The 27,628-nt window shown below is 42.1% G+C and overlaps 1 protein-coding gene across 1 annotated transcript in view; it reads left to right on the top strand.

Annotated features, from left to right (window-relative positions):
* Window positions 1-27,628, top strand: part of LOC140736645 (zinc finger protein 541-like) — a 116,627-nt gene that overhangs the window by 8,463 nt on the left and 80,536 nt on the right. The window contains exons 2-4 of the mRNA XM_073062456.1: window positions 5,927-6,336; window positions 18,021-18,154; window positions 21,383-21,510. Of these exons, the coding sequence (XP_072918557.1) occupies window positions 6,030-6,336; window positions 18,021-18,154; window positions 21,383-21,510 (569 nt within the window). The 5' untranslated portion in view covers window positions 5,927-6,029. The remainder of the gene's footprint in view (window positions 1-5,926; window positions 6,337-18,020; window positions 18,155-21,382; window positions 21,511-27,628) is intronic.

The raw sequence follows: 27,628 nt of genomic DNA, 5'->3' as shown, positions 1-27,628 counted from the left end.
TAGCTAGGTTGGCACAACTTTGGGCCGAAGTCTAAGTACAATGTTTAAATACATTTAGTTCCTGAGTTGTACTGGTCTGTGTTCTCTGTTCTATAAATGATTACTATTATATTCTACAGATTTATTTAAAAGTGTTGTTTCTGGAGATTTAATTAATCAATGAAGTGTACGTTTAGGTGCAATAATTTGAAATTCAAAGCCAATTTTCTAATTATGGTGCCAGATAGGATTATAACTGGTTAATTTTACTAAGTTAGGCAAGACCGTCATCAATAGGATAGAAACATAGAAAACCTACAGCACAATACAGGCCCTACCTTAGAAATTACTAGGCTTACCCATAGCCCTCTATTTTTCTAAGCTCCATGTACCTATCCAAAAGTCTCTTAAAAAGACCCTATCGTATCTGCCTTTACCACCGTTTGCCAGCAGCCCATTCCATGCACTCACCACTCTGAGTAAAAAAACTTACCCCTGACATCTCCTCTGTACCTACTCCCCAGCACCTGAAACCTGTGTCCTCTTGTGGCAGCCATTTCAGCCCTGGGAAAAAGCCTCTGACTATCCACAAGATCAATGCCTCTCATCATCTGGTACACCTCTATCAGATCACCTCTCATCCTCCGTTGCTCCAAGGAGAAAAGGCGAGTTCACTCAACCTATCCTCATAAGACATGCTCCCCAATCCAGGCAACATCCTTGTAAATCTCCTCTGCACCCTTTATATAGTTTCCACATTCTTCCTGTAGTGAGGCGACCAGAACTGAGCACAGTACTCCAAGTGGGGTCTGACCAGGGTCCTATATAGCTGCAACATTACCTCTCGGCTCCTAGATTCAGTTCCACAAATGATGAAGGCCAAGACACCGTATGCCTTCTTAACCACGGAGTCAATCTGTGCAGCTGCTTTGAGCGTTCTATGGACTCGGACCCCAAGATCCCTCTGATCCTCCACACTGCCAAGAGTCTTACCATTAATACTATATTCTACCATCATATTTGACTTACCAAAATGAACCACACTTATCTGAGTTGAACTCCCATCTGCCACTTCTCAGCCCAGTTTTGCATCCTATCAATGCCCCACTGTAACCTCTGACAGCCCTCCACACTATCCACAACACCTCCAACCTTTGTGTCATCAGCAAACTTACCCGCTACTTCCTCATCCAGTTCATTTATGAAAATCATAAAGAGTAAGGGTCCCAGAACAGATCCCTGAGGCACTCCACTGGTGACCGACCTCCATGCAGAATATGACCCGTTTACAACCACTCTTTGCCTTCTGTGGGCAAGCCAATTCTGGATCCACAAAGCAATGTCCCTTTGGATCCCATGCCTCCTTACTTTCTCAATAAGCCTTGCATGGGGTACCTTATCAAATGCCTTGCTGAAACCCATATACACTACATCTACTGCTCTTCCTTCATCAATGTGTTTAGTCACATCCTCAAAAAATTCAATCAGGCTTGTAAGGCACGACCTGCCCTTGACAAAGCCATGCTGACTATTCCTAACCATATACCTCTCCAAATGTTCATAAATCCTGCCTCTCAGGATCTTCTCCATCAGCTTACCAACCACTGAGGTAAGACTCACTGGTCTATAATTTCCTGGGCTATCTCTACTCCCTTTCTTGAATAAGGGAGCAACATTCGCAACCCTCCAATCCTCTGGAACCTCTCCCGTCCTCATTGATGATGCAAAGATCATTGCCAGAGGCTTAGCAATCTCCTCTCTTACCTCCCACTGTAGCCTGGGGTGCATCTCATCTGGTTCCAGCGACTTATTCAACTTGATGCTTTCCAAAAGCTCCAGTACATCCTCTTTCTTAATATCTACATGCTCAAGCTTTTCAGTCTGCTGCAAGTCATCACTACAATCACCAAGATCCTTTTCCAGAGTGAATATTGAAGTAAAGTATTCATTAAGTACCACCGCTGTTTCCTCCAGTTCCATACACACTTTCCCATTGTCACACTTGATAGGTCTTATTATTTCATGTCTTATACTCTTGCTCTTCACATACTTGTAGAATGCCTTGGGATTTTCCTTAATCCTGCCTGCCAAGGCCTTCTCATGGCCCCTTCTGGCTCTCCTAATTTCCTTCTTAAGATCCTTCCTATTAGTCTTATAATCTTCTAACATTACCTAGCTCTCTGAACCTTTTGTAAGCTTTTCTTTTCTTCTTGACTGGATTTATTACAGCCTTTGTACACCACGGTTCCTGTACCCTACCATAACTTCCCTGTCTCATTTTAACGTATCTATGCAGAACTCCACACAAATATTCCCTGAACATTTGCCACATTTCTTCCATACTTTTCCCTGAGAACATCTGTTTCCAATTTAAGATTCCAAATTACTGCCTGATAGCCTCATAATTCCCCTTACTCCAATTTCTAACTTGTCTGTTCCTATCTCTCTCCAACGTTATTGTAAAGGAGATAGAATTATGATCACTCTCTCCAAAATGCTCTCCCACTGAGAGATCTGACACTTGACCAGGTTCATTTCCCAATACCAAATCTCCTCTTTTAGACTTATCTACATATTGTGTCAAGGAACCTTCCTGAACACACCTAACAAACTCTACCCCATCTAAACCCTTGCTCTAGGGAGATGCCAATCAATATTTGGGAAATTAAAATCTCTCATCACGACAACTCTTATTATTACAACTTTCCAGGATCTGTTTCCCTATCTGCTCCTCGATATCCCTGTTACTATTGGGCAGCCTATAAAAAAACACCCAGTAAAATTATTTTTTTTAAAAATTAACTTTTAGAAATTACAAGGAATAAATGTAATAATAAAATAGTAAGAAAAATAATATTGCGCCTCCCCCCTCCCCTTAACCCTCCCCCCCTTAACCCTTATCTAAAGAAAGAAAAAAAAAGAAAGTAGAGAAAGATTGCCTGGATATCGGAGGACCCCACATGCTCCATGGAGTTCAAAATAATTTTGATATTTATTTTTACTTTCCCCAATTACTATAATTTTATTTTCAAAGGACCTGTGTATTTAATCCTATCTTTTGTAAGTATGGGAGCCAAATTTTCAAAAATATATCATATTAATTTCTTAGATTATACATAATTTTTTCAACTAATCTCTCTTTAATTTCTTGTGTTCTGTTTCTGTTAAATGTGTTTCTTGTAAAAAAGCTATATCTCCTTTCATTTTCTTAATATATGTTAAAACTTTTTCTTTTCACAGGTCCATTAATTCCATTAACATTAAAACTTAAAAAAATATGTAAATTAATCATTCATAGTACCTTGGGAATTCTTTAAAATTCTCCATGTTGCTATGAGTTTCTCCCCAATCATCCAGGCAAAGAAGAAGAAAAATAGAAGAAAGATAACTAATATATAAGAAAAAAAACACAAAATACCCCCCCACTAATGTTGCGAATAAAAAGAACACAACATTACCCCCCTCCCCCCCCCATTTTTCGGGTCATGGCAATCGCCATGATTGTACACGTGAAACTCGCAGCTATCGATCAGGAGCTCCTCCAGCTCCCCCCGCAAAAAAAAAGAAGAAAATATATTAATAAAGGAAAAAATAACTAATGTCTCTACTCCCAGTTAATACTCCTCGACCATTTTTTTTTCTCTTATAATTGTCCATCAAGTCCAACCTTGTTCCAGTTTTCATCATTAGTCCATTTCATTTCTATAATTCTTTAGTCCTCTTCATGGACATCAGGTAGTTCTTGTACAAATTTCTCCGCTTTCTGGTAGTCAACGAAGAATCTTCTTTCTCCATTATCCAGGAAAATTATCAATTTTGCTGGATAGCTCAATAAAAATTTATAGCCCTTTTCCCATAAAGATTTTTTCACTGGATTAAATTCCTTCCGCCTCTTCAACAGATCGTAGCTTATGTCTGGATAAAAAAAAACTCTCTTCCCTTCTATTATCAATGGCCCTTTTCTCTTTATAGCACCTTGAGCAGCTGCCTTCAAGATAATTTTTTTTTTATCTTAGTACCTTAAACATTTTATCAAAATTGATCTCGGATTTTGATCTTGTTGCGATCTTGGTCTTAAAGCTCTGTGTGCTCTTTCAATTTCAATTACTTGACTTCCTTCTTTCATTTCCAAAATTTTCGGAATCCATTCTTGAAAGAATTTTATTGGATTTTCTCCCTCTGTACCTTCCATAAGACCAACAATTTTAATATTATTTCGTCTACTAAAGTTCTCAAGTGCATCCATTTTTCTCAACATCCGTTTTCTTTCTGTTGTCCAGGCAAGATTATCGTATTCTACCTTATCTATTCTTTCCGTGTTTTCTTCTATTTTTACTTCCATCTCTTTGACTTTATTATCCATCTTCTTTTGTTTTTCCACCACATTATCAAGTGTATTCTGCATCCTTCTTATATCTGTTCTTATAACTTCAAATTCATTCGTCATATCTGTTTTTATAACTTTTAATTCATTCGTTATATACATCAGGATATCTTTTATGTCTCCTTTAATCTCTTCTTTCTTTTCCTCTTCTTCTTCCTCTGAATTTCCCAAAGAGTCTGTTTCTACTTCCGATCCACTTCCAATTTCACTTCCAGCCGTATTTGAGGTTTGTAGTTTTAATATCTGTTCATGCATACTTTTGCGCATGCGTTGTTCTTGCCATTTCTTCTTAGAGACCGCCAACATTGCTGCAACTTCTTTTCCCGCATCATCAAAAATGCCATGTACTTCATCGGAAGGAGATCCAACTTGAGTCGGGGGCTTCGCCGAGGCGGCTAGGCCTTTTTCCCCGCTGATTTGCGCCGTCTTTGAAGTAGCAGCTTTCTTTTGTTTCAGTTTAGGAGCCATATCAAAAGATAATCCTGAGTTGCTTATAGTTAGTTTCTAATAGATATTTAATAACTCTTCTTCATTTAAACCCTATTTCATTACTTTTTGCGAGGGAGCTGGAATCCCAACGTCTCGACCCTACGTCATTACGTGACGCCCCCCCCCCCCAGTAAAATTATTGACCCCTTCCTGTTCCTAACCTCCACTCACAGAAACTTTGTAGTCAATTCCTCCATGGTGTCCACCTTTACTGCAGCCTATCTCTGATCAACAGTGCCACGCCCCCACCTCTTTTGCCTCCATCCCTGTCCCTTCTGAAACATCTAAAACCTGGCACTTGAAGTAACCATTCCTGTCTCTGAGCTATCCAAGTCTCTAATAGCCCCCATATCATATCCCCAGGTACTGATCCACGCTTTAAGCTCATCTGCTTTGTTCACAACACTCCTTGTGTTAAAATGGTAAAAGGATGATAAAATTATAGCCCTGTTCTTCACATGCTCCACAATTTCACCCATCTTCTCAGCAAACATGGGAGATAGAGCAGAAATAAGGCAGACTTCTGCTTTGCAGGAGGCAGGAAGTTGTGGGGCAGGTGTTGGGTGTTATTGAACTCCCAATTAATACACTGTTAAGTATTTTAAAGTGTGCATTTTGGTTTCTTAGCTGGAGAAAGATTTTATTTCAAGCACAGCATGGACTAGATCCTTCCAGCCCATCGAGGCATGCTGCCCAGCAACCCCGATTTAACCCGAGCCTAATCATGGGACAATTTACAATGGCCAAGTTAGCCTGCTAGTCAGTACATCTTTGGATTATGGAAGGAAAACGGGGCACCTAGAGGAACCCCACACATTCCATGGAGAGGACGTGCAAACTCCTTACAAAAGGCACCAGAATTGAGCTCCTAACTCCCAACACTCCAAGCTGTAATAGTGTTATGCTAACCGTAATGTGGTCCCTGTAGGAATCTGTGTAGAAAATATTAAGTATCTAATGGAGAATTGTAGTTGAAAATTAGAAATTTATTTGTGTATGTAGCACTCTTAATTACCTACAAAGTTTCTGGAAATCCAATCTACCACTAAATTCTCTTGTATTTTAATTTTGCAGCGATACTCCAGGAGTAAAGACGCCTTTGATCAAGATCATACTGTGAAAATTTATTGCTTGCTGCTCACTTCTACAGAGAGTCTTTGGTGCCAAAGCAAGAGCAATGGATTGCTATAGCTTCACTGATGAAAGCTCTCTCCAAACCAAATTGCACCTGCCCTTGCCATCAGACAGTGAGTTGCCCATTGCAAGTAATATCCAGAGACAAGAGTTCATCCCAGAGCCCGATGATATTATTTATGCGGGAATGAGAAATATAGACCTTGATTGTAACCTGGAGGCTGCAGAAATTCCTGGCGATCTGTTTGCTGACAGTTTAGATCTCTCCCTGTATACTGTAGATAAGGGATGTGATTCCCTAAAGATTCCCAGTGACTCCACGGACACAGATTCTCCACCCGTGCTGCTAGGTACTTGAATGTGCATACATAGTTTCTCGTTAAGTCCAGCGGTACTATTTAACTATTATGCTTTTGTTCTGGTTCAAAGGGAACTCCCCAGCCAAAATGACTGTTGCAAAACTTGATGAAATCTCATTAAAATTAATGTTAAGAGCGCCCCGTTGACCTGTTTTAACTATTAGACCCGAGGTTCAGAAGAAGGGAATCAGATGTCAAGTTAGACCCTCACCATCAGGAAAGAGCATTTCTCTAGGCACCATCAAAATGTTTTAGAATGTAAGATACAGGAGCAGAATTGGGCCGATTGGGTCCATTGAGTCAACTCTGCCATTCCATCGTGGCTGATCCATTTCTCTCTTAGTCACAATCTTCTGCCTTCTTCCTTGGCTAATCAAGAATCTATCAATTTCTGCCCTAAATATACCTAATGACTTGTCCTCCACAAATTCATCACTGTGACTAAAGATATTCCTCCTCATTTTTTTAATCCTATTTTGTCTATTTTACTCTCCTAATTTGATTTTTACCAAACCAGGTATTTAAATAATAGGTTTTAATTAATTTTTAGCAACTTAAATGATTTGCCTCACCTTCCTTTAGATCCAGGGTTCCTAACCTTTTTTTAATGCCATGGACCTTTACCATTAATCGAGGGATCCGTTGTCCTAAGTTGGGAACCCCTGCCTTAGAGGAAGCATCTTGTTTAGAGAATGTCATTCTTGGTCTAATATATTTTAAAGCATAGATAGGTCACTTCTCCTGGCCAGGAGTTTCCTGATGGTTTCTTATAATCAGTATGCTGATGCTGAAATTGTTATACTTACTGCCTCTTATGCTGCTGGTATTTAGGGCAGCAGTGAAGGTCCCCTATCTCTGGTGTTGTTCAGGGCTTCCTTCATTTCGTTTGCACGACTGTCAGTCACACAAGTCCCAAATGGAGAGTTAGGAATACCGTCACACTCAGATGTAGAAGGATTCTTTATTGCTGTTTCCATAACAATTTTGTTTGACCAGTCAGGGTTGTTAGACCTAAGCTGAACCCCGGAACCTGGAGGACCAGTGGACCACTCTTAGTCTTGCCTCTACCCTTTGACCTGTTTGGCGTGGGTGACCCTACCGAGAGCCAAAGCATAAAGCCCTGACTCCAACCAACATAGTTCTCTGGGTCATTGAGGCATGCAAGCCTCCAAACCCAACAATGAGTTTGTGGTCCACTTGGAGGTATCCTCCCTACCTCTTGTATTTTTGTTACACAAACAGACAACAGACATTTTGTGGCAGAATTTGTAGTGCCGCTGCTAAACAGTGTGAGAATTTCTTCTTGCTATCGCATGCCCAGCATTTTATAAATACAACTAAAGTATTTGTAGCAAAATCAATGTTCCAGTTAGTGTAACAAAAATAGATACACGGCTCCTAAAGTATGCATGTGGATAATAATTGAATATGATTTGTTAATGCTTTCACAGAACACAGTTTATGCCTTTTCTAGTTCACAAAGTTCATGGCACAAGAGTTAGTTGCTGGTGGGGCTTCACCGATGTTGATTTTCTTTATAAGTTGCTTGTTGGAAGTTCTTTATACTGGACCTAGGTCTGACTCTGTCCCATCTCACGCTGCTGTATCATGGACATAGTGGGTGGCAATCGCTAACTTTTCAATAGAAGCAGGAGAAGGTATGAAGATTAGAAGACATAAGAGCAGAATTAAGCCATTCAACCCACTGAGTCTACTCCACCATTCCATCATGGCTGATTTATTTTCTCTCTCAACTTTGTCTCCTACCTTCTCCCCGTAACCTTTGACACCCTAGCTAATCAAGAATACATTGACCTCTGCTTTAAATATACCCAATGGCTTGACCGCCACATCTGTGACAATGAATTCCACAGATTCACCATTCTCTGGCTAAAGAAATTCCTCTGCAACTCTGTTCTAAATGGATGTCCTTTGATTCTGAGGTTGTGCCATAAGATAACATAACATAAGAGATAGGAGCAGGAGTAGGCCAATCGGCCCCTCAAGCCTGTTCCGCCATTCAACAAGATCATGGCTGATCCAATCTTAACTCTAGTTTTCACCGAATCCCACAAGGCAACAGTGCCAACCAACAGGGCACCATGCCGTCCATTTTATTTTATTATTCATCCCGCCCAAACCCATGTTATCACCCGGGGAAAAAAAAACGAGTTGCCAATTGAGAAAAAATCTGGAAAATTCCTCTCCGACCCATCCAGGCTATGGAAAACTGGTCCAGGAGATCACATGGCTGATCTAAACCTAGCCTCATGTCCACTTACCTGCTCGCTCACCGTATCCCCTAATGCCATTTTTATCCAGGAAAATGTCTTATCTCCGTTTTGAATTTATTGAGTGTAGTAGCTTCCACAGCTCTCTGGGGCAGTAAATTCCACAGCCCCACAACCCTCTGAGTGAAGAAATTTCTCTGCATCTCAGACCTGGAACAGCATCCCCTTATTTTAAGATTATGCCCCCTAGTCCTAGTTTCACCCATCATTGGGAACATTCTCCCCTCATCCACCCGATCAAGCCCCTTCACAACCTTATATTGCCCCTCTGGTCCTAGACTCTCCCACTATTCTAAACAGTCTCTCCACATCCATTCTTATCTAGACCTTTTAATACTTGGTAGGTTTCAATGAGATTCCTTCTAATTCTTCTAGACTCCAGTGAGTACAGGCCCAAAGCCACAAAACACTCCTCACACATTAACCCTTTCATTTCCAGGTAATCCTCCTATACCTCCTCTGTACCCTCTCCAGTACCAGTGTATCCTTTCTTAGATAAGGGGCCCAAAATTGCTTACAATACTCCAAATGTGGTCGGCTCAATGCCTTATGAAGCCTCAGCATTATATCCTTACTTTTCTATTCTGATCCTCTCAAAATGAATGCTAACATTGCATTTGCCTTCCTTACCAGTGACTCAACTTGCAAGTCTCACTGCACTTTTGATTTCTAATTCAATCCCCATTTAGAAAATTGTCTAGAACTCTATTCCTTACACCTGCCACTTCTTTGTCTATTTTTCTAATCTGTTCAAGTGCTGAAAATTAAAGTTTTAGGAACAGCTTCTTCCCCTTTGCCATCAGATTTCTGAATGGACGATGAACCCATGAACACCACCTCACTATTCTCCCCCCCCCCCCTCTTTTTGTAGTACTTACTTAATTTCGTATTTAATATATACTTAGTGTAATTTATAGTTTTTTCTTCTTATGTATTGCAATGTCCTACGGCCACAATACAACAAATTTCACAACATATGCCAGTGATATTAAACCTGATTTTGATTCCTTCTGCAGACACCCTGCATTGTTCAAAACTACTTGCTCCTCCACCTAGCTTTGTATCATCTGCAAACTTGGTCACAAAGCCATCAATTCCATCAACCAGGTCATTAACATATGTAACCCCCTGGGTCGCCTCAGGCTCGCTCAGCTCATTCTCGTCTAGGGGGAGCAGGCTTCGGCCCCGCCAAACTGGGTAATCAGCCCCGCCTCGCCCAAAAACAGACAGTACACCATATGCGATTAAATGAGTACTATAAAGGTTACTATAACTAAGTGATTAATAACGATACAGTGTATATGAAGGAAAAAAAATAAAGAAAAGGCGCCAAACTTATCAAAGTCCAAACCACTTCGTGCACAACCGTTGGAGCTCAATTACTGAAGTCTTCTGGCCACCATTCGATCCCCTCCGAACTTCTCGACCCGCCGCCTGGGACCAACCATGGTGGTCAACCAGACGCTCCACACGAATCTGTCTTCGTCTTCTCTCCTCACCGAAAACCTTGGGCCTCGGACCCCCACTTGGGGTCCGTTCCGTCGCCCAGCTTCCAGCATCACGTCCTCTCTCTCTCACCCCCTCGCGCCGACTCCCCAAAATGCCCGCCAACAATCAGTTTACAGACCCACAAGAAAGAATAACATTAATCCCAATTGGTTAACAAACAAATACAATTCACGATCAGTAATTTTAACCCAAACAAACTTCCAGCACTTATAACAAAGAAGCATTCCTACTTTTAACAAAACAAAGATGCCATTTTGATTACATACACAGTAACAAAGAAAAAGAAGAAACCCCCTTTACACATATAACGTGAAAAGAGCCGGGCCCAACACCGACTCCCACAGAACACCACTAGTCACCAGCAGCCAACCAAAAATCACCTCCCCTTTATTCCCATTCTTTGCTTCCTGCTAGTTGGTTAATCTTCTATCCATGCTGGTATATTTTCTGCAATACAATGGGCTTGTTAAGCAGCCTTATGTGCAGCACCTTGGCAAAGGCCTTCTGAAAATCCAAATAAACAACATCCACTGACTCCCCTTTGTTTATCCTGCCTGATCTTTCCTCAAAGAAATCCTGCAGATTTCTTAGATAAGATTTCCCTTAAGAAAACCATGCTAACTTTGGTCTATCTAATCATGTGCTCCTAAGTACCCCCGAAACCTCATCCTTAATAAAGGACTCTAGCATCTTCCCAACCACTGAAGTCAGGCTAACTGGCCTATGATTTCCTGTCTTTTGCCTGCCTCCCCTTTTAAAAGTGGAGCGACGTTTGCAATTTTCCAATCCTCTGGAACCATTCCATAATTTAGTAATTCTTGAAAGAACATTATTAATGCCTGCTCAATCTATTCAGCTATCTCCTACACTTGGGGTGTAGACCATGAGGTCCAGGTGACTTATCTACCTTCAGGTCTTTCAGCTTCCCAAGCACCTTCTCCTTAGTAATAGCAATGACTCTCACTTCTGCCCTCTGACACTTGAATTTCTGGCATTCTGCTTGTCTTCCACAGTGAAGGTTGACACAGAATACTTAATAAGTTTGTCTGCCATTTCTTCCTCTAAGTTATTTCCCCATTACTGCCATTATTGTCATTTTGCAGTATATTGGTTGTGTCTCTCACAGCTACGTTGCTCAATAAAACCACGTAATGGGCAGTCCAGCATCAATAAGGATGGGAATTTTGGATTTCTCCCCTCCTTCCTCTAACCCCCCACCACCACCAGAGCTCTTGAAATTGGGCAAAGTTTGAAAAGTACATTTTGGTGAAAAAATAATGTTTAAAAAGATGGCTCATGTTTCCATGGCATTGATTACACTGAATGATGCTGTCCCAAGCCCAGGGTTTGTTTGTTTATTTATTTATTTATTGAGATTCAGCGTGGAATAGGCCCTTTGAGCCAGCAACCCAGCAACCCCCTGATTATTTTTAACCCTACCATAATCACAGGACAATTTACAATGACTAATTAACCTATCAGTCTTTGGACTGTGGGAGGAAACTGGAGCACCTGGTCGCAGAAGAATGTACAAACTCCTAACAGGCAGTGGCAGAAATCAAACCCAGGTTGCTGGTACCATACATTGTTGTGCTAACCACTGTGTTATCATGCAGCCCCAAATCTGTGACCCCTGGACTAAACCGGCTGATTGGATGCAATCTATAGAACTCTGTCTGTTAAACTCAAAAACTAAGAGCAAATCCCACAAAAGTTGGCAAAGGGGGTGAACAAACAGCTGCCAAACATGACATCCAATCCCAGCCACTGCAAGAGTTCAGTTCGAATGCATAACCTTCATTGTGTGTTCCCTGATTGGTCACAGATGCTGCCGTGTCTGCCAGACTGATCAGCTTGTACCTTGGGACCATGCAAGTTCAAGTTTAATATCATTCACCCATACAGCTAAATGAAACAGCGTTCCTCCAGGGCTGCTGTTTTGATACATTATTGATCTGAAATAGTCAGTCGGTGGTGTAGTCACATCAGCACCGGACTGTGAGGCTTGTTGTCCCAGGTTCGAATCTGGACAGCTCTTTCTGCGCTTTCCATCCATGCTGAGTTGAGTGTCAAGTTAGCAACTCAGATTGGTAAAAAAACAGACAGCATGCTAAAGAAACGACAAAGAATTCACCACAAGGCATGGAGAGGAATAACAACATTGATTTGAAAGGGTTGTGGGGAGGAGGTGCACAAAGAGAGAGCGAGAGGAATCACTCAAGTACAGAGGCCTTCTTCCAACAGCAGCACACACAGCCTGCTCTTTCGATGTTTCAGTGTCCTACAGTTGGTGAAATCAGCAAGGAAATGGGTCGTCTAAGGGGCTGCTACTCAAAGGTGCATGTCTTGCAGGTCATTCCTGGAGATAGTGAAGCACCAGGCTGCACAGCTTGTCCGAAAACCGTAGTTTGGACTGTAGATCATGGACTTCGACAGAATCCCGACCACCTAGAAAAGAAAAGGAAGCCTTAAGAAGAATAAGCTGCTTCATGGACAAGCTGGAAGAAGTCACCTGGGTCTACAAAAACCGCTGGCACTATTTTTCCTATCTCCTCCTCCATTTCCTAGTACCATTTCTTTGTAAATATTGCACAATGCAAAATTAGTGTGGTAGCCAAGTGTGCTGGGGTTTCACCTTGGAGGACTATCTGTTCTCATCCTCCAGACTCCAAAAATGATATCATTAGTGAGCGCTGGGAGTCTATTTTCTGAGTCCCAGTATTTGTCAATTCCTGGAGCATTGGGCAGAGGAAATAAGATTTACAAGCTGACACATATATCCTGGTTGGGATATTCCAACTAGTAACAGATGAGAGCATTAAACACCACTCCTGCTCTTCTGGGGATTCTGCAGAAGCCTACTTGGAAAACATTCCATGCAAAATGTGGATTAAAGGTTACAGAGCTTCCACTTTTTTTGATATTTCTTCATGGCATTTCAGTCCACAGAGAATCTGGAACAGGTTTAATATCATCGGCATATGTCATGAAATTTGTTAGCTTTGCGACAGCAACATGATGCAATATATGATAATAATTTAGACAGATGAGCTGAGGTGTAATGAAAATATATACACAAGTATATATAAAATAGTGAAAATTAAATAAAAGAGTAGTGAGGTAGTGTTCATGGGTTCAATGTCCATTCAGAAATTGGATGGCAGAGGAGAAGAAGCTGTTCCTGAATTATCGAGTATGTGTCTTTAGGCTTCTGTACCACCTTCCTGATAGTAACAACGAGAACAAGGCCTGACCTGGTTGATAGGGCTCCTTAATGATGGATGTTGGCACCGCTCCTTGAAGATATCCTGGATACTGTGGAGGCGAGTTCCCATGATGGAGCTGACTAAGTTCCCCCCCCCCCCCCCCCCATACCAGATGGTGATGCAGCCAGTTAGTAAGCTGGGAACTGGGGTTGAGGAGGAGATTTTAAAAAAAGGATCAGCCATGATTGAATGGTGGGGCAGACTCGATGGACCAGATAGCCTAATTCTGCTCCTCTGTCTTACAGTCTTGTGTCACCTAAAACACTGTACATCTGGAGAAATTTGCTAGTGTTTTAGGTGACATAAGACCATAAAACATAGAAGCAGAATTAGGCCATCTGGCCCATCGAATCTGCTCCACCATTCAATCATGGCTGATCCTTTTTTTAAATCTCCTCCTTAACCCCAGTTTCCAGCCTTCTCCCCGTAACCCTTGATGCTGTGTCCAGTCAAGAACCTATCAGTCTCTGCCTTAAATACACCCAATGACCTAGGCTCCGCAGCTGCATGTGGTAACAAATTCCACAAATTCATCACCCTTTGGCTAAAGAAATTCTCCGCATCTTTGTTTTGAAACGGCTCCCCTCTATCCTGAGGCTGTGCTCTCTTGTCCTGGACTCTCCCACCATGAGAAACATCCTTTCCACATCTACTCTGTCTAGGCCTTTCAACATTTGAAAGGTTTCAATGAGGTCCCCCCCTCATCCTTCTGAATTCCAGCGAGTACAGACCCAGAGCCATCAATTGTGCTTCATATGATAACCCTTTCATTCCTGGAATCATCTTTGTGAACCTCCTCTGGACCTTCTCCAATACCAGCACATCTTTTCTAAGATGGGGGGCTCAAAACTGTTCATAATTCTCAAGGTGAAGCCTCACCAGTGCCTTATAATGCCTTAGCATCACATCCTTGCTCTTGTATTCTAGACTTCTTGAAATGAATGCTAACATGGCATTTGCCTTCCTCACCACCAACTCAACCTGCAAGTTAACCTTCACGGTGTTCTGCACAAGGACTCCCAAGTCACTCTGCATCTCAGATTCCTGGATTTTCTCCCCATTTAGAAAATAGTCCTCAAATTTATTTCTACTACCAAAGTGCATGACCATGCATTTTCCAATATTGTATTTAATTTGCCACTTCCTTGCCTATTCTCCTAATCTGTCTAAGTTCTTCTGCATCCTACCTGTTTCCTCAACACTACCTGCCCCTCCACCAATCTTTGTATCATCTGCAAACTTGGCACCAAAGCCATCTATTCCATTATCTAAGTCATTTATATACAGCATAAAAAGAAGCGGTCCCAACACCAACCCCCGCGGAACAGCCATGTCACTGGCAGCCAACCAGAAAAGGATCCTTTTATTCCTACTCTCTGCCTCCTACCAATTAGCCAATGCTCTAACAATGTTAGTAACTTTCTTAACTTGGTAAGCAGCCTCATGTGTGGTACCTTGTCAAAGGCCTTCTGAAAGTCCAAATATACAACATCTACCACATCCCCTTTATTTATCCTACTTGTAATTTCCTCAAAGAATATCAACAGGCTTGTCAGGTAGGATTTTCCCTTAAGGAACCCATGCTGACTTTGTCCTATGTCACCAAGTACTCCATCACCTCATCCTTGACAATTGACTCTTAACATCTTCCCAACCACTGAGGTCAGGCTAACTGGTCTATAATTTCCTTTCTGCTGCCTTCCTCCTTTCTTAAAAAGTGGAGTAACATTTGCAATTTTCCAATCCTCTGGCACCATGCCAGAGTCCAATGATTTTTGAAAGATAATTTTTAATGCCATCACAATCTCTAACACTACCTCTTTCAGAACCCTAGGGTGTAGTTCCTCTGGTCTGGGTGACTGATGTACCCTCAGGTCTTTCAGCTTTTTGAGCACCTTCTCTTTTGTAACAGTAACTGCACCCATTTCTCTTCCCTCACACACTACAACATCAGGCATACTGCTGGTGTTTTCCACAGTGAAGACTGACGCAAAATACTCATTTAGTTCATCAGCCAAGTCCTTGTCCCCCATTATTATTTCTCCAGCCAGGTCGTCTCAAACTCCTAATGCTGTTGTGCCTTCTTTGTAACTGCATCAACATGTTGGGTCCAGGACAGATCCTCAGAGATATTAACACCCAGGAACTTGAAATTGCTCGCTCTTTCCACTTCTGATCTCTCTATGAGTTCTGGTGTGTGTTCCCTCATCTTACCCTTTCTGAAGTCCACAATCAACTCTGGTCATATTGATGTTGAGTACATGGTTGCTGCTGTGACACCACTCAATCTCTCTCCTATAACACTAGACAACAAATGTTTTCAAAAGTGTTGCTTCCTCAGAATGTTTTTGTTTATGATAGGTGGCTTGAAGATGAACACAAATATAATTTCAGACTATTTGTATCACATAGGAATTTGGAGAAACAACAAATTAACTTATTGACTATAATGTGTTTAATTGCATAATGGTGCTGGTGCTTTGCAATAGTTCAACTAAGTTAAAAATATTTTGTTAATGATTTTCATTTGTACTCAGTATCTCAGGCTTCTCGCTTACGTGTCCAACAATAATTCATTGATGGATTCTAGTTGCCCTGGTGTCTTTTCTCCATGACCGCAATGTCCTGGTGAAACCTTTCACCGTGCTCGTCACTAACAGCACCAAGATTTGCAGGGAAAGAAGTCTAAATGGGAATGCAGAAAATGAATCTTTAGTGACATGTTGCATTTCATGGTTTTAAATGCTTGAAGCATGCTTTCAACCAGCTGCACATAGTTTGGTGCTCTGTAGATGCCAAGAAAATTTTCAGCAACCTGCTTGAATGCCTTCCATGTGATTTTCTCCGGTCCCACTAGAAACTCTTCAAATTGCCTGTCATTGATAACCTGTTTGATTTGTGGACCAACAAAAATACCTTCCTTAATCTTGGCATCAGTTATTCTGGGAAGCATCTGTCTCAAATATCAAAATCCTTTATAGAAATTTTTGTGCCTGGTAATAGCAAATTCTATCCTTACAGTCCTGAACCCAATAATTATTACTAAAACTTGTCCTGCCATGCAGCAGCCACGCAGCCTAAGCATGTCCAAGCATGCCTGGACAAGATAGGAAACTTTCCAGTTTACGTTGTAGGCAACATTTTAATTGACTTGAATTATGAATTGAAATAATAAACGTAAGTTTATTAAAAATGGCGTGCAATAGGGAAATTTCATGGCGATTTTCATGATGAGTAGCCCAAAATACATAAGATGCACCTAAAGGTATTCAGGAAGCAAAATCTTTGTTGTCCAGTGTTATCCCTCTGGTCACCATCTATGAAATTTGCCAACAATGGTTGTATCATCAGCAAAGTTATGGATGGCATTTGAATTCTACCCAGCCTCACAATCGTGGGTGTAGAGAGTAGAGCAGAGGTCTGAATTCACATCTCTTGAGGTGTGCCAGTGTAGATTGTCAGCGAGGTGGAGATGTTATTTCCAATTCGAACAGATTGTGGAAATCCCATTATCCCACTAACTCTGTTCGCCACAAATTCCCATCAGCTCCCCCCCCCCCCCCCCCCCACTTCCCCGATTCTATCACTCACCTGCACACTAGGGACAATTTTCAGTGGCCAATTAACCTACTACCCATGGACCTGGTGTTACAGAGAAAATGTGTGAACTTCATACACTCACCACTAGAGGTCAGCATTGACCCTGGGTCACTGGATGTGTGAGACACCAGTTCTTCTGGCTGTGTTCACCATGCGTTATAGTTGAAGCTTGGACTCCTCAGGCAAGATGAACCTCTCTTGCATACAGCAGTGTGCTAAGTATATAGCTCGGGTGCCTGAGACCTTTGCACTGTACTGTATTTATCAACATGAAGCGGAGAGCAAGTTTGTAAATCTGGCTGTGATGTTTGGAATAATGAGGGTGGATTGCTACAAGAGTAGTGGCAGAGAAAGAGTGCCTGGGGCAGTGGGAGGGTGTCGCGGGTACAGACACACCCAGCCCTCAGACACCAGGCAAGGTCACTTGATTGGTTTATTGATCATTACAGAATGTGCTTCCCGCTCCCTCCCTCTCCCTTCTCATTTTCCTAACCTTGATTCCCCTCTCCCTGCCCCCCTTCCCACTTTCAGTCCACGATAGAGACCCATATCAGAAACCGGTTTATCATCACTACATGTGTCATGAAATTTGTTTTTTTTTTTGTGGCAGCAGTACAGTGCAATACATAAAATTGCTACAGTACTGTGCAAAAGTCCTGGCATTCTATATATATATATATATATTTATACCTAAAACTTGCACAAGACTGTACTCTTGGTTGCACAGCAGGCTTGGCTGTCATCAGACTTTCTATCTGATTCAATGAAGTGACACAGCCTGACAGTGCGGGGGGAACAAAGCTCAGCCCTGAGATACCGTGTCTGACAATTAAGCCAGGTGATAAAGGACTTTTCCATGCAAGAAATGTATCATGAAACTCAGAATTTCATGGAGTATTCAGCACCACACAGACTGACTAGTGTGTGCTGGCTTTATACATCTAAAAGCACTTCTCAACTGAAATAAACTGAACATTTTACTGGTATTTTTTTTACCAATATTTTGTAGGTGTTAGTCCTCTCCCACAGAAAAGCACTCCTGAGAAAAGTACTACAAAAATTGAAAGGAAATGTGGAGGTTTACAGAAAAGAAGACGTCTGTCTACAAGGCATTCTCCACAGCGAGTGTTCCAGGTTAGCACGTAGGACTTGTTATCCCAGTACATGTGGTTTGAAAACTCAATACAAATTGGTAAATTGGTTTATTATTGTCACATGTACCTGTAACGCGTTGTAAGGTTTCACCGTTGATGTAATGGCCTCTCTGTGATGTTTCAGTCCTAAGGTAATGATTTCTCGGTAGCAGCAATGTTTGGGTTATGACTCGCGACAAATGAACAGAACTGTGAGCTCCAGCGTTGTGCATTAGACTGTTTCATGAGAATGGGTCCTTTTTTGGTTTCTTTACTAAACATACAGTCAAATTAAGAATGATAAAGCTCAATCGTTCAATCACATATTGTGTATTGTTTATTATTTCATGGTATTGATTTGTAACGGGACACATCATGCAGCATCCACCCAAACAAAGTTTCTTAAGTTTAGCCGTGCCGGAGGCTGTCTTCCCCTAGATTAAGCCGCTAGCCGAACCGAGAATTACATACCTGTTTAAGATGGTGCTGGTGAATCTCAATGACTTCTGGCTGGTAGCTAATGAAACAATGAAGACAACTACTGTAAATACTTTGCTAATCACTTTTTTTTCTGTCAAATAATCATCACAAGCAGTAGACTGTCACTTCTCTTTGAACTGGGAGGTAATTTGATGTGCAGAACCAAGGCGAGGCAGCAGGCCTCCCACTGAGAGTGCAGAAGACCCGAGATTCGATCGATTTAAGCATGGGCTTAAGCGGAAAGGGCGGATGGGGCCGTGCTTTCTTCATAATTGGGACCAGGACTGGTCCTCTGAAATGATAACACTGAAGAATTTAAAATTGCTGATCCTCTTCACCTCTGATTTCCCCGATAAGGACCGATCAAATGTTACTGTAAAATTCTGTGTGAAGCAGTCTATAATCCAGAGTATGCCTGACTAACTGAATTTGTAAGAAAACCGATCAGAAGCTTCTTCTTGTTTAGTAGTTTGAGATTTGGCTAGAGATTAGAGGGAGAGATTAGCTTTATTTGTCACATGTACATTGAAACACGTCATGAAATGCATCGTTTGTATCAAACCAGATCAGCGAGGGTTGTACTGGGAGCAGCCAGTAAGTGTCGCCACACTTCTGGCGCTAACGTAGGATGGCCACGACTCTCTAACCCTAACCCTTACTAACCTGTATGTCTTTGGAAAGTGTGAGGAAACCAGAGCACCTAAAGGAAACCCATTTGGTCACGTGAGAGCGTACAGACTCCTTACAGGCTGCAGCAGGAATCGAACCCCAATTGGTATCAGTGGCTTGTAAGGTAACCACACTAACTGTTACACTACCATGGCACCCTACGAGGATGAGAAATCTTCTCAACTTTTAGAATCCAGAGCGACACGATAGACCTTTGTCTTTTCTCTGATAAACTTTCAAAAGTAATTACACTATATGGGTATGTACTGATTTCTTTGCAGAAAAACTTAGATACAATTTAGATACATCTCCAAGAAATTATAAATAATCCAGAGAGAGATAAGGAATCAGAATCAGTGGCTCAACCTAACATTAGAGAATGTATGCAATATACAACCTTGTATAGAATATACAATTCTTACTCTTCACAGACATCCACGAAACAGGAAAAAACCCCAAAGAAAAGATGACAGAAAAACATTAGAACTGCAAACCCTCCCCTCCTGCTCCCATGCACAAGCGGCAGCAAAAGAATCAACCCTCCCCCTCCCCTGACCCCGCCACTTGCTCCAGCAAAAACACCGACAACCTCCCCCCATGCAAGCAATAGCAAAGCCCCCAAAGAGACAATGATCTAGAATCCATAAAAAACATTGTTCATCCCAACACTTCAACATCGCAGACAGGCTCTCTCACCAGTGGTGGGGGAGAGAGAGAGATAACACTCCTGCAACAAATGAGAGCAGGGGACCAGCAGCTTGCTGCTTTTGATGTTACAATCTTTGTGCCGCTTCTCCAAGCCCCCAATAAAACTCACCACCTTATCGAGCTCCTACCACTTATGATTTATTCCCGCTGACTTACAGCAAATCTGTTGATTAGCAGCAGTACAATGCATAGACTAAAACTTGCTGAAAATTATTCAAAAATAAATAAATAGTGCCAACTTAATATTCACAAGTTCATGGACCTTTCAGGAATCTGATGGTGAAGGGGCAGAAGCTGTTTCTGAATTACTGATTGTGGGTCTTCAGGCTCCTGTACCACCTCCCTAATGATTGTAACTAGAAGAAGGCATGTCCTGGATGGAGAGGGTTCTTAGTCATATATACTGCTGTCATGAGGCATTGCCTGTTAAAGATCCCCTTGACGGTGAGGGGCTTGCACCCACAATGAAGCTGGCTGAGACTATACCCGCCTTTAGAATTCAGCATGTACCATGAAAGAAATGTGCTCAGGATGCGGCACCTAGGTGACGGTTCTGTTAATCCCTACTAATAAAGGTGGGTGAGGAGGTGAAGATACGTCTCTACCAAAGGAAGTGTAAGGCGCTCATCCCTCCGCTGGCATGCAGGTTATGCTTGGGCAAGATGTAGCACCTGCTTAGCCCCCTTCTCCCCCACCCCGGGATCAGGGTCACTTGAAGCCATGATAGCAGGTGGTGGATGGTCAAATGACCAGCTGGTTTATATCACAAGTCTTGGTTATGTGACCACTGATGCCAGGCAGACAATCTCTGAAGAGTATTGATAATGGCTGACACTGCCCAGAAGAAGGCTACGGCAAACCACTTCTGTAGAAAAATATGCCAAGAACAATCAAGGTCCTGGAGATCACAATCACCCACGTCTTAGAACATGGCACACGATGGTGTTGGTGACTAATAAAGGACCGCAGGGTAGCGTAGTAGTTAACGTAACGCTTTGTAGGACCAGCAAATGAAAGTTCTGGATTGAATTCTCGCCACTGTCTGTAATGACTTTGTATGTTCTCCCCATGACCTTGTGGGTTTCCTCTAGGTTCCCTGGTTTCCTCCCATAGTCCAAAAAGACATACAGGTTAGTGTTAGGAAGTTATGGGCATGCTGTGTTGAAGCGGGCAGTGCAGCAATACCTGCAGGGTGCCCTCAACACATTGAAAATTCATGGTGCAAAATGATGCATTTCACGGTATGTTTTGATGTACATGTGACAAATAAAGCTAAGTCTTTAATCCCTCCTTAGGAAACAGCAATGTTTGTTTGAATGAAATGGTATAATTGAAGTTTTCAGTTTGAGTAATAACTTATTTTCTCTGCTTTGTTATTAAGGAGTGCAGCCAGTGTGGGAAGTCGTTCAGCAGCGCTAGTGCCCTGAGCAAACATTACCTGACGCATAGTCACGAACGCCGGCATATCTGCACCATCTGCAGTAAAGCCTTTAAGAGACAAGACCATTTGTATGTGAACATTGCTTAATTTAGGAATTCAAGTTAGTTAAAAGCAAAGTACACGTCCTGTGTCTGCACTGAATGACACTAAATACATAAGTTATCCCTATAGGATGTATTTTAACTTTGATGTTTGCGACATTAGTCATGTTATCCTGTGAGAGAAACAGTGTTTGTACCAGCACGTGCACATACACATAAACACACACATGCACACAAATATGCACATTCAGACATGCACACACACACACGCACATTCAGACATGCACACAAATATGCACATTCAGACATGCACACACACACACACACACATACACTCAAAACCCACACACAAACACACTTGCATGTACACACACATGCACACACACATGCACATACACAAACCCACACGCAAACACACATTTACACACACACTCACACATACACATAAACACATATGCTCATGCACACACACACACACACACCTACACGTGCACGCACACGCACACACAAGCAAAGATCTAAGCTATCAGGACCTGACAGGTTCATGGATGATAGAAAAATGGAGAGATATGTGGGAGGGAAGGGTTAGAGTGGTCTTAGAGTAAGTTATGTCAGCACAATATTGTGGGTAGACAGGTCTGCATGGTGCTGTACTGTTCTATGTTCTATATTTTGCGCACATTTAGAAGGATGGGAGATGATCTTGTTAAAATGTACAACCTTCCCCTCACAGGGCTCAACAGGAAAAGTGTGGATTTGAACATACATTAAAAACAGGAGTAGGTCACTTGGTCCCTCAACCACAAGATGTAGGAGCAGAATTAGGCCATTTGGCCCATCGCATCTGCTCCGTCATACCATCATGGCTGACTTATTATCCCTCTCAACCCCATTTCTGTGCCTTCTCCTCATAACCTTTGCCACTCTGACTAATCAAGAACTTACCCACCTCCGCTTTCAATATACCCAATGACTTGGCCTCCACAGCCATCTGTGGCAATGAATTCCACAGATGCACCATGCTCTGGCAAAATAAATTTCTTCTCATCTCTGTTCTAAAGGGATGTCCTTGTATTCTGAGGCTGTGCCCTCTGGTCTTAGATACCGCCATAATAGAAAACATCCTCTGCATGTACATTCTAGTTACACCTATCAACATTCAATTGGTTTCAATGAGCTCTGCCCTCATTCTTCTAAACTGCAAGCTATCAAATGCAAATCATGTTAACTCTTTCATTCCTGTAATTCTCGTGAACCCCCTCTGAACCTTCTCCAGTGCCAGCACATCTTATTCCACTATTGATTAACATAATGGTTCATGTGACTGTAACCTACGCTCTGCATTAGTTTATCAGTGGTAACCTTTCACCTCTTTCCTTACAAGAACCTGTCTGCCATTGGGGAAGAGTTCCAAAGCCTAGTATTTCCCTTAGAGAAAGAATCTGAAACTCAGCTCTGTGAAATAGACAACTTGTTAATTTTAAACAATGACTTCTTGTTCTAGATTCTCTCCTAAGAGGAATCACCAACTTGTTAAGACTACTTAGTATCTGGTAGAGTCACCCATGCTAAACAGGTCAAAGGATTGAGGGGAGATTAATAGTTGTCCACTGGTTCAGGTGTTCAGCTGAAGGTTAACAACCTTGACTGGTAAAACAGAACTGTTCCGGAAAGAACAATGAAGAATCCTTTACATCTGAGTGCAACTGTATTCCTGAGTTTCCACCCAGGACTTGCATGACTGACAGTAGTGAATAGTGAGAGGAAACTACTGACACGATGAAGGGTGCCCTGAATACCACCGGAGACGAAGGACCTTCATTGCTGTCCTAAACGCCAGTGGTGTAACAGGCACAACAGAGAGAGAGAGACTCCTGTGCCTGGGATCACTTTCTGAAAGTGTGTGTGTGTGTGTGTGTGTGTGTGTGTGTGTGTGTGTGTGTGTGTGTGTGTGTGTGTGTGTGTGTGTGTGTGTGTGTGTGTGTGTGTGTGTGTGTGTGTGTGTGTGTGTGTGTAAAAGCTATTTATAGTTACTGTCTTTTTATTATTTTTTTTTATCAGTTTTGTGCTGCATCGGATTTAGAGTAATAATTATTTCATCTTCCTTTACACTTGTGTACTGGAAATGACATTAAACAACCTTGAACCTGGAAATTTTTATAAAATGCTGAGGGACACTGCTGAGGTAAATGGTTGCAGTCTTCTATTCCCAGATGGGGGAGTCTAAAACTAGGTGAGGGAAAGATTGAAAGGGGACCTGAGGGATATGCTTTTCATACAGAGCTTAAATGGAATGAGCTGCCAAATGTAATGGTAGAGGCAGGCTCATTTACTTTTGAACAAAAGCGTAGATAGGAAAGGTTTAGACAATTGGCTAAGTGCAGGCAAAAGGGATTAACAGAGATAGACATCTTGGTCAGTATAGATGAGCTGGGCTGAGCGGCCTGCTTCTCAGCTGTATAACTCTGACTCTTGCCACAAATCAGTAATTTGCAGTAGCTACCACCATGTCTTTGGGGAGGTACAGATTTAACCTCTTCAATCTTTCCTTTTAAGACAACTTACTTATCCAATCTATATATCTCCTCTAAACTGCCTTCCAATGTTTAACATCTTTCCTTTGATAAGGAGACCAGCATCCAATCCGTACTTACCGCCCGTTATCCTGCTGGCGTTTAGGGCCGCAACAAAGGCGTTCCATGTCTGTATAGGAAGATTCTTCATTGCTGTTTCTGTAACAGTCTTGTTTTACCAGACAGGGTTGTTAGCCCTGAACCTGGAGGACCGATGGACTACTTTTAGTCTGGCTTCCACTCTTTGACCTGTTTGACATGGGTGACCCTACCAAGAGTCAAAGAACAAGGCCCTGACCAGCCAACATTGTTCTCTGGGTCATTGAGTGAAGCCATCAAACCCTATGACAAGGTTGTGGTCCTCTTGGAGGATTATGGACGGTAAGGACCCAGATATGTTCTCACCAATGTCCTATATAACCAACACATAATCTGATTGCCTTTTATTGACTTTGCCCAGCTTCGTACAACAGTTAGTTTTCCTAATTGCTTGCTGTGAATCATGTATTAGAACAGCCAGATCCCTCTGCATCTCAGAAATCTACCACTTCACCCCACATTGACTACGTGGTCTATCATTTTGTCCACCAAGATGGACATTTTCACACTTAATATTTCACCTTGCTGGAGTATCTTCAACTGTGTATCAGAGTCTCAGAACATTGAATAGTAATGCAGAGGAACAGGTCCTATGGTCGTACCAAACTAATTAAATTAGTCATGAACTGCCCAACTAAACTAATCACGTCTGTCAAAATCAGAATCAGGTTTATTATTACTGGCATGAGTTGTGAAATTTGTTAACTTAGCGGTAGCAGTTCAATGCAATACGTAATATAGAAGAAGAAAAAAATGAAATAATAATAATAAATCAATTACAGTGTATGTATATTGAATAGATTAAAAATTTGTACAAAAATCAGAAATAATATTAAAAAAGTGAGGTAGTGTTCACGGGTTCAATGCCCATTTAGGAATTAGACTGGATGGCCAAGGGAAAGAAACTGTTCCTGAATCGCTGAGTGTGTGCCTTCAGGCTTCTGTACCTCCTACCTGATGGTAACAGTGAAGAAAGGGCATGCCCTAGATGCTGGAGGTCCTTAATAATGAATGCTGTCTTTCAGAGACACTGTGCCTTGTATCCAAGATGGAGCCAACTAAATTTACAACCCTGCAGCTTCTTTTGGTCCCGTGTAGTAGCCCCCCCCCCCCACCCCCGCCATACCAGACAGTGATGCAACCTGTCAGAATGTTCTCCACGATACGTCTATAGAAGTTTTTGAGTGTATTTGTTGACATACCAAATCTCTTCAAGCTCCTAATGAAGTATATAGTCACTGTCTTGCCTTCTTTATAACTGCATCGATATGTTGGGACCAGTTTAAGTCCTCAGAGATCTTGACACCTAGGAACTTGAAACTGCTCACTCTCTCCACTTCTGATCCCTCTATGAAGATTGGTATGTGTTCCTTTGTCTTACCCTTCCTGAAGTCCACAGTCAAATCTTTCGTCTTACTGACGTTGAGTGCAATGTCCCTATCCTTCCATTTCCTATCTATCTGAGAACTGATTGAATGCTTCTATCATATATGCCTTCACTACCAAGCAGTGTATTCTAGGCACCCAGAAATCTGTGTAAAAAAAAAACTTGAACTAATTCCTACGCCCCACTTCCTCTATTCCCACTCTGAGTTTTTACTTCTCACCTGCCTATCACTTCCCCTTGGGCCCCCTCATCCTTCCCTTTCTCCTATGGTCCACTCTCCTCTCCTGTCACCTTCCTTCTTCACCAGCCCTTGACCTTTCCACCCACCTGACTTCACTTATCACCTTCCAGCAAGTCTCCTTCCCCTCTCCCCCACTGTTTATTCTGGCACTTCCCCCTTCCTTCTCAGTCCTGAGGAAGGGTCTTGGCTCAGAGCTTCAACTGTTTATTCATTTCCATAGATGCTGCCTGACCTACTGAGTTCCTCCAACATTTTGTGTGTGTTGCTCTGGATTTCCAGAATCTACAGACTTTCTGGTGTTTGCCTTTGAACTTATCCCATCTCACTTTAAATGCACACTCTCTGGTATTAGGCATTTCAACTCTGGCTGTCGTAATCTTATAAACCTCTATCAGATGTTCCCTCAGCCTCTGCTGCTCCTGAAGAAAAAATAGTTCATACAGCACATGCCTCCTAATCCAGGCAGCATCTTGGTAAGCCTCTTTTGCACCCTCTCCAAAGCCTTGACATCCTTCCTATCATGTGGCGACCAGAGCTATATGCAGTGCTCCAGATGCAGCCTAACTTGAGTTTCATAAAACTGCAACATGACTTCTCAACTCTTGATCTCTTGAACTTAATTCCTCGACTAGGCAAGCGTGCCATACACCTCTTTTACCATCCAATTAACTTGTGTAGCCACTTTCAGGGAGCTATGAAGTCCACACACAGCTTGTGTTCAGCTACATGAGTTTTGCTTGATTAAAAATGAACTTACCTGGACGTGCCCCATGTGGGTGGCAGGATGGAGATATGTCCCTACCAAAGGAGATGTAAGGTGCTCCTTCCCTTCGCTAGCCTACAGGTCACCCTCGGGCAAAGTGCAGCACTTGCTTAGCACCCCTTCCCCGATCAGGGTCAAGTGAAGCCACGGGAGCAGGTGGTGGATGGTCGTTTGAGCAGTCGGTGCAGATCACACATCCTGGTTATGCGACCACTGACTCCAGTCATACAATGTCTGAAGAGTATTGATAATGGCTGGAGTCACCCGTCTTGCAAAGACGCTGCTCCAGAAGAAGGCAATGGCTAACCACTTCTGTAGAAAAAATTGCCAAGAACAATCATGGTCATAGAGAGTCCTTGATCACCCACGTCATACGGCATGGTATGTGACAAATGACCATGCTCCATAACACCAGAAGATATTGGAGAAAATTAGAGTTCAGCCCATCATGGCCCCTCCCCAATGCAAAAAAAATGTGCAAGGATAGTGTGGTAATAAGTTGCATGAGAGAAATAGTGTTAATATTGCTTCCTTGTAAAAGATTTACTATTGCTTACACTTAAAGGAGATGAAGCTGTTAAGTTGCTGTTATTGGTAAGCATTTATCTATGAATCATATCCTTTAGTTTATTTTTTAAATACTGGTTTTAAGTTACTCAACCAAAGGCCAATACTCTGGAATGTCAATAAAAAGGATACTGATTGAACTCCTGACAGGTTAGCATCATAGCACAGAAGCAGGCCCTTCAGCCCATCTAGTTAATGTTGAACCATTTAAGCTACCTACACCGGGACCATAACCCTCCATACCCCTATCATCTATATACCTACCTAAACTTCTCTTAAACATTGAAATCGAGCTCATATCCACCACTTACACTGGCAGATCATTCCACTCTCTCACCACCCTCTGAATGAAGAGGTCATGCTCCCTTAAATTTTTCACCTTTCACCCTTAATCGATGACCTGTAGTTGTAGACTCACCCAACCTCAATTGATAAATATTGATTGCACTGATGCTGAGAAGGCACTGGGACACATCATTAGTGGTGCAACCTGGGTCATAGGGTGTTCTGGGTCT

This window comes from Hemitrygon akajei, chromosome 12, assembly GCF_048418815.1.
Source record: "Hemitrygon akajei chromosome 12, sHemAka1.3, whole genome shotgun sequence".
Taxonomy (NCBI): Eukaryota; Metazoa; Chordata; class Chondrichthyes; order Myliobatiformes; family Dasyatidae; genus Hemitrygon; species Hemitrygon akajei.
Note: the sequence above shows the minus strand (reverse complement) of the source record. Positions and strands in the feature narration are given on the sequence as shown.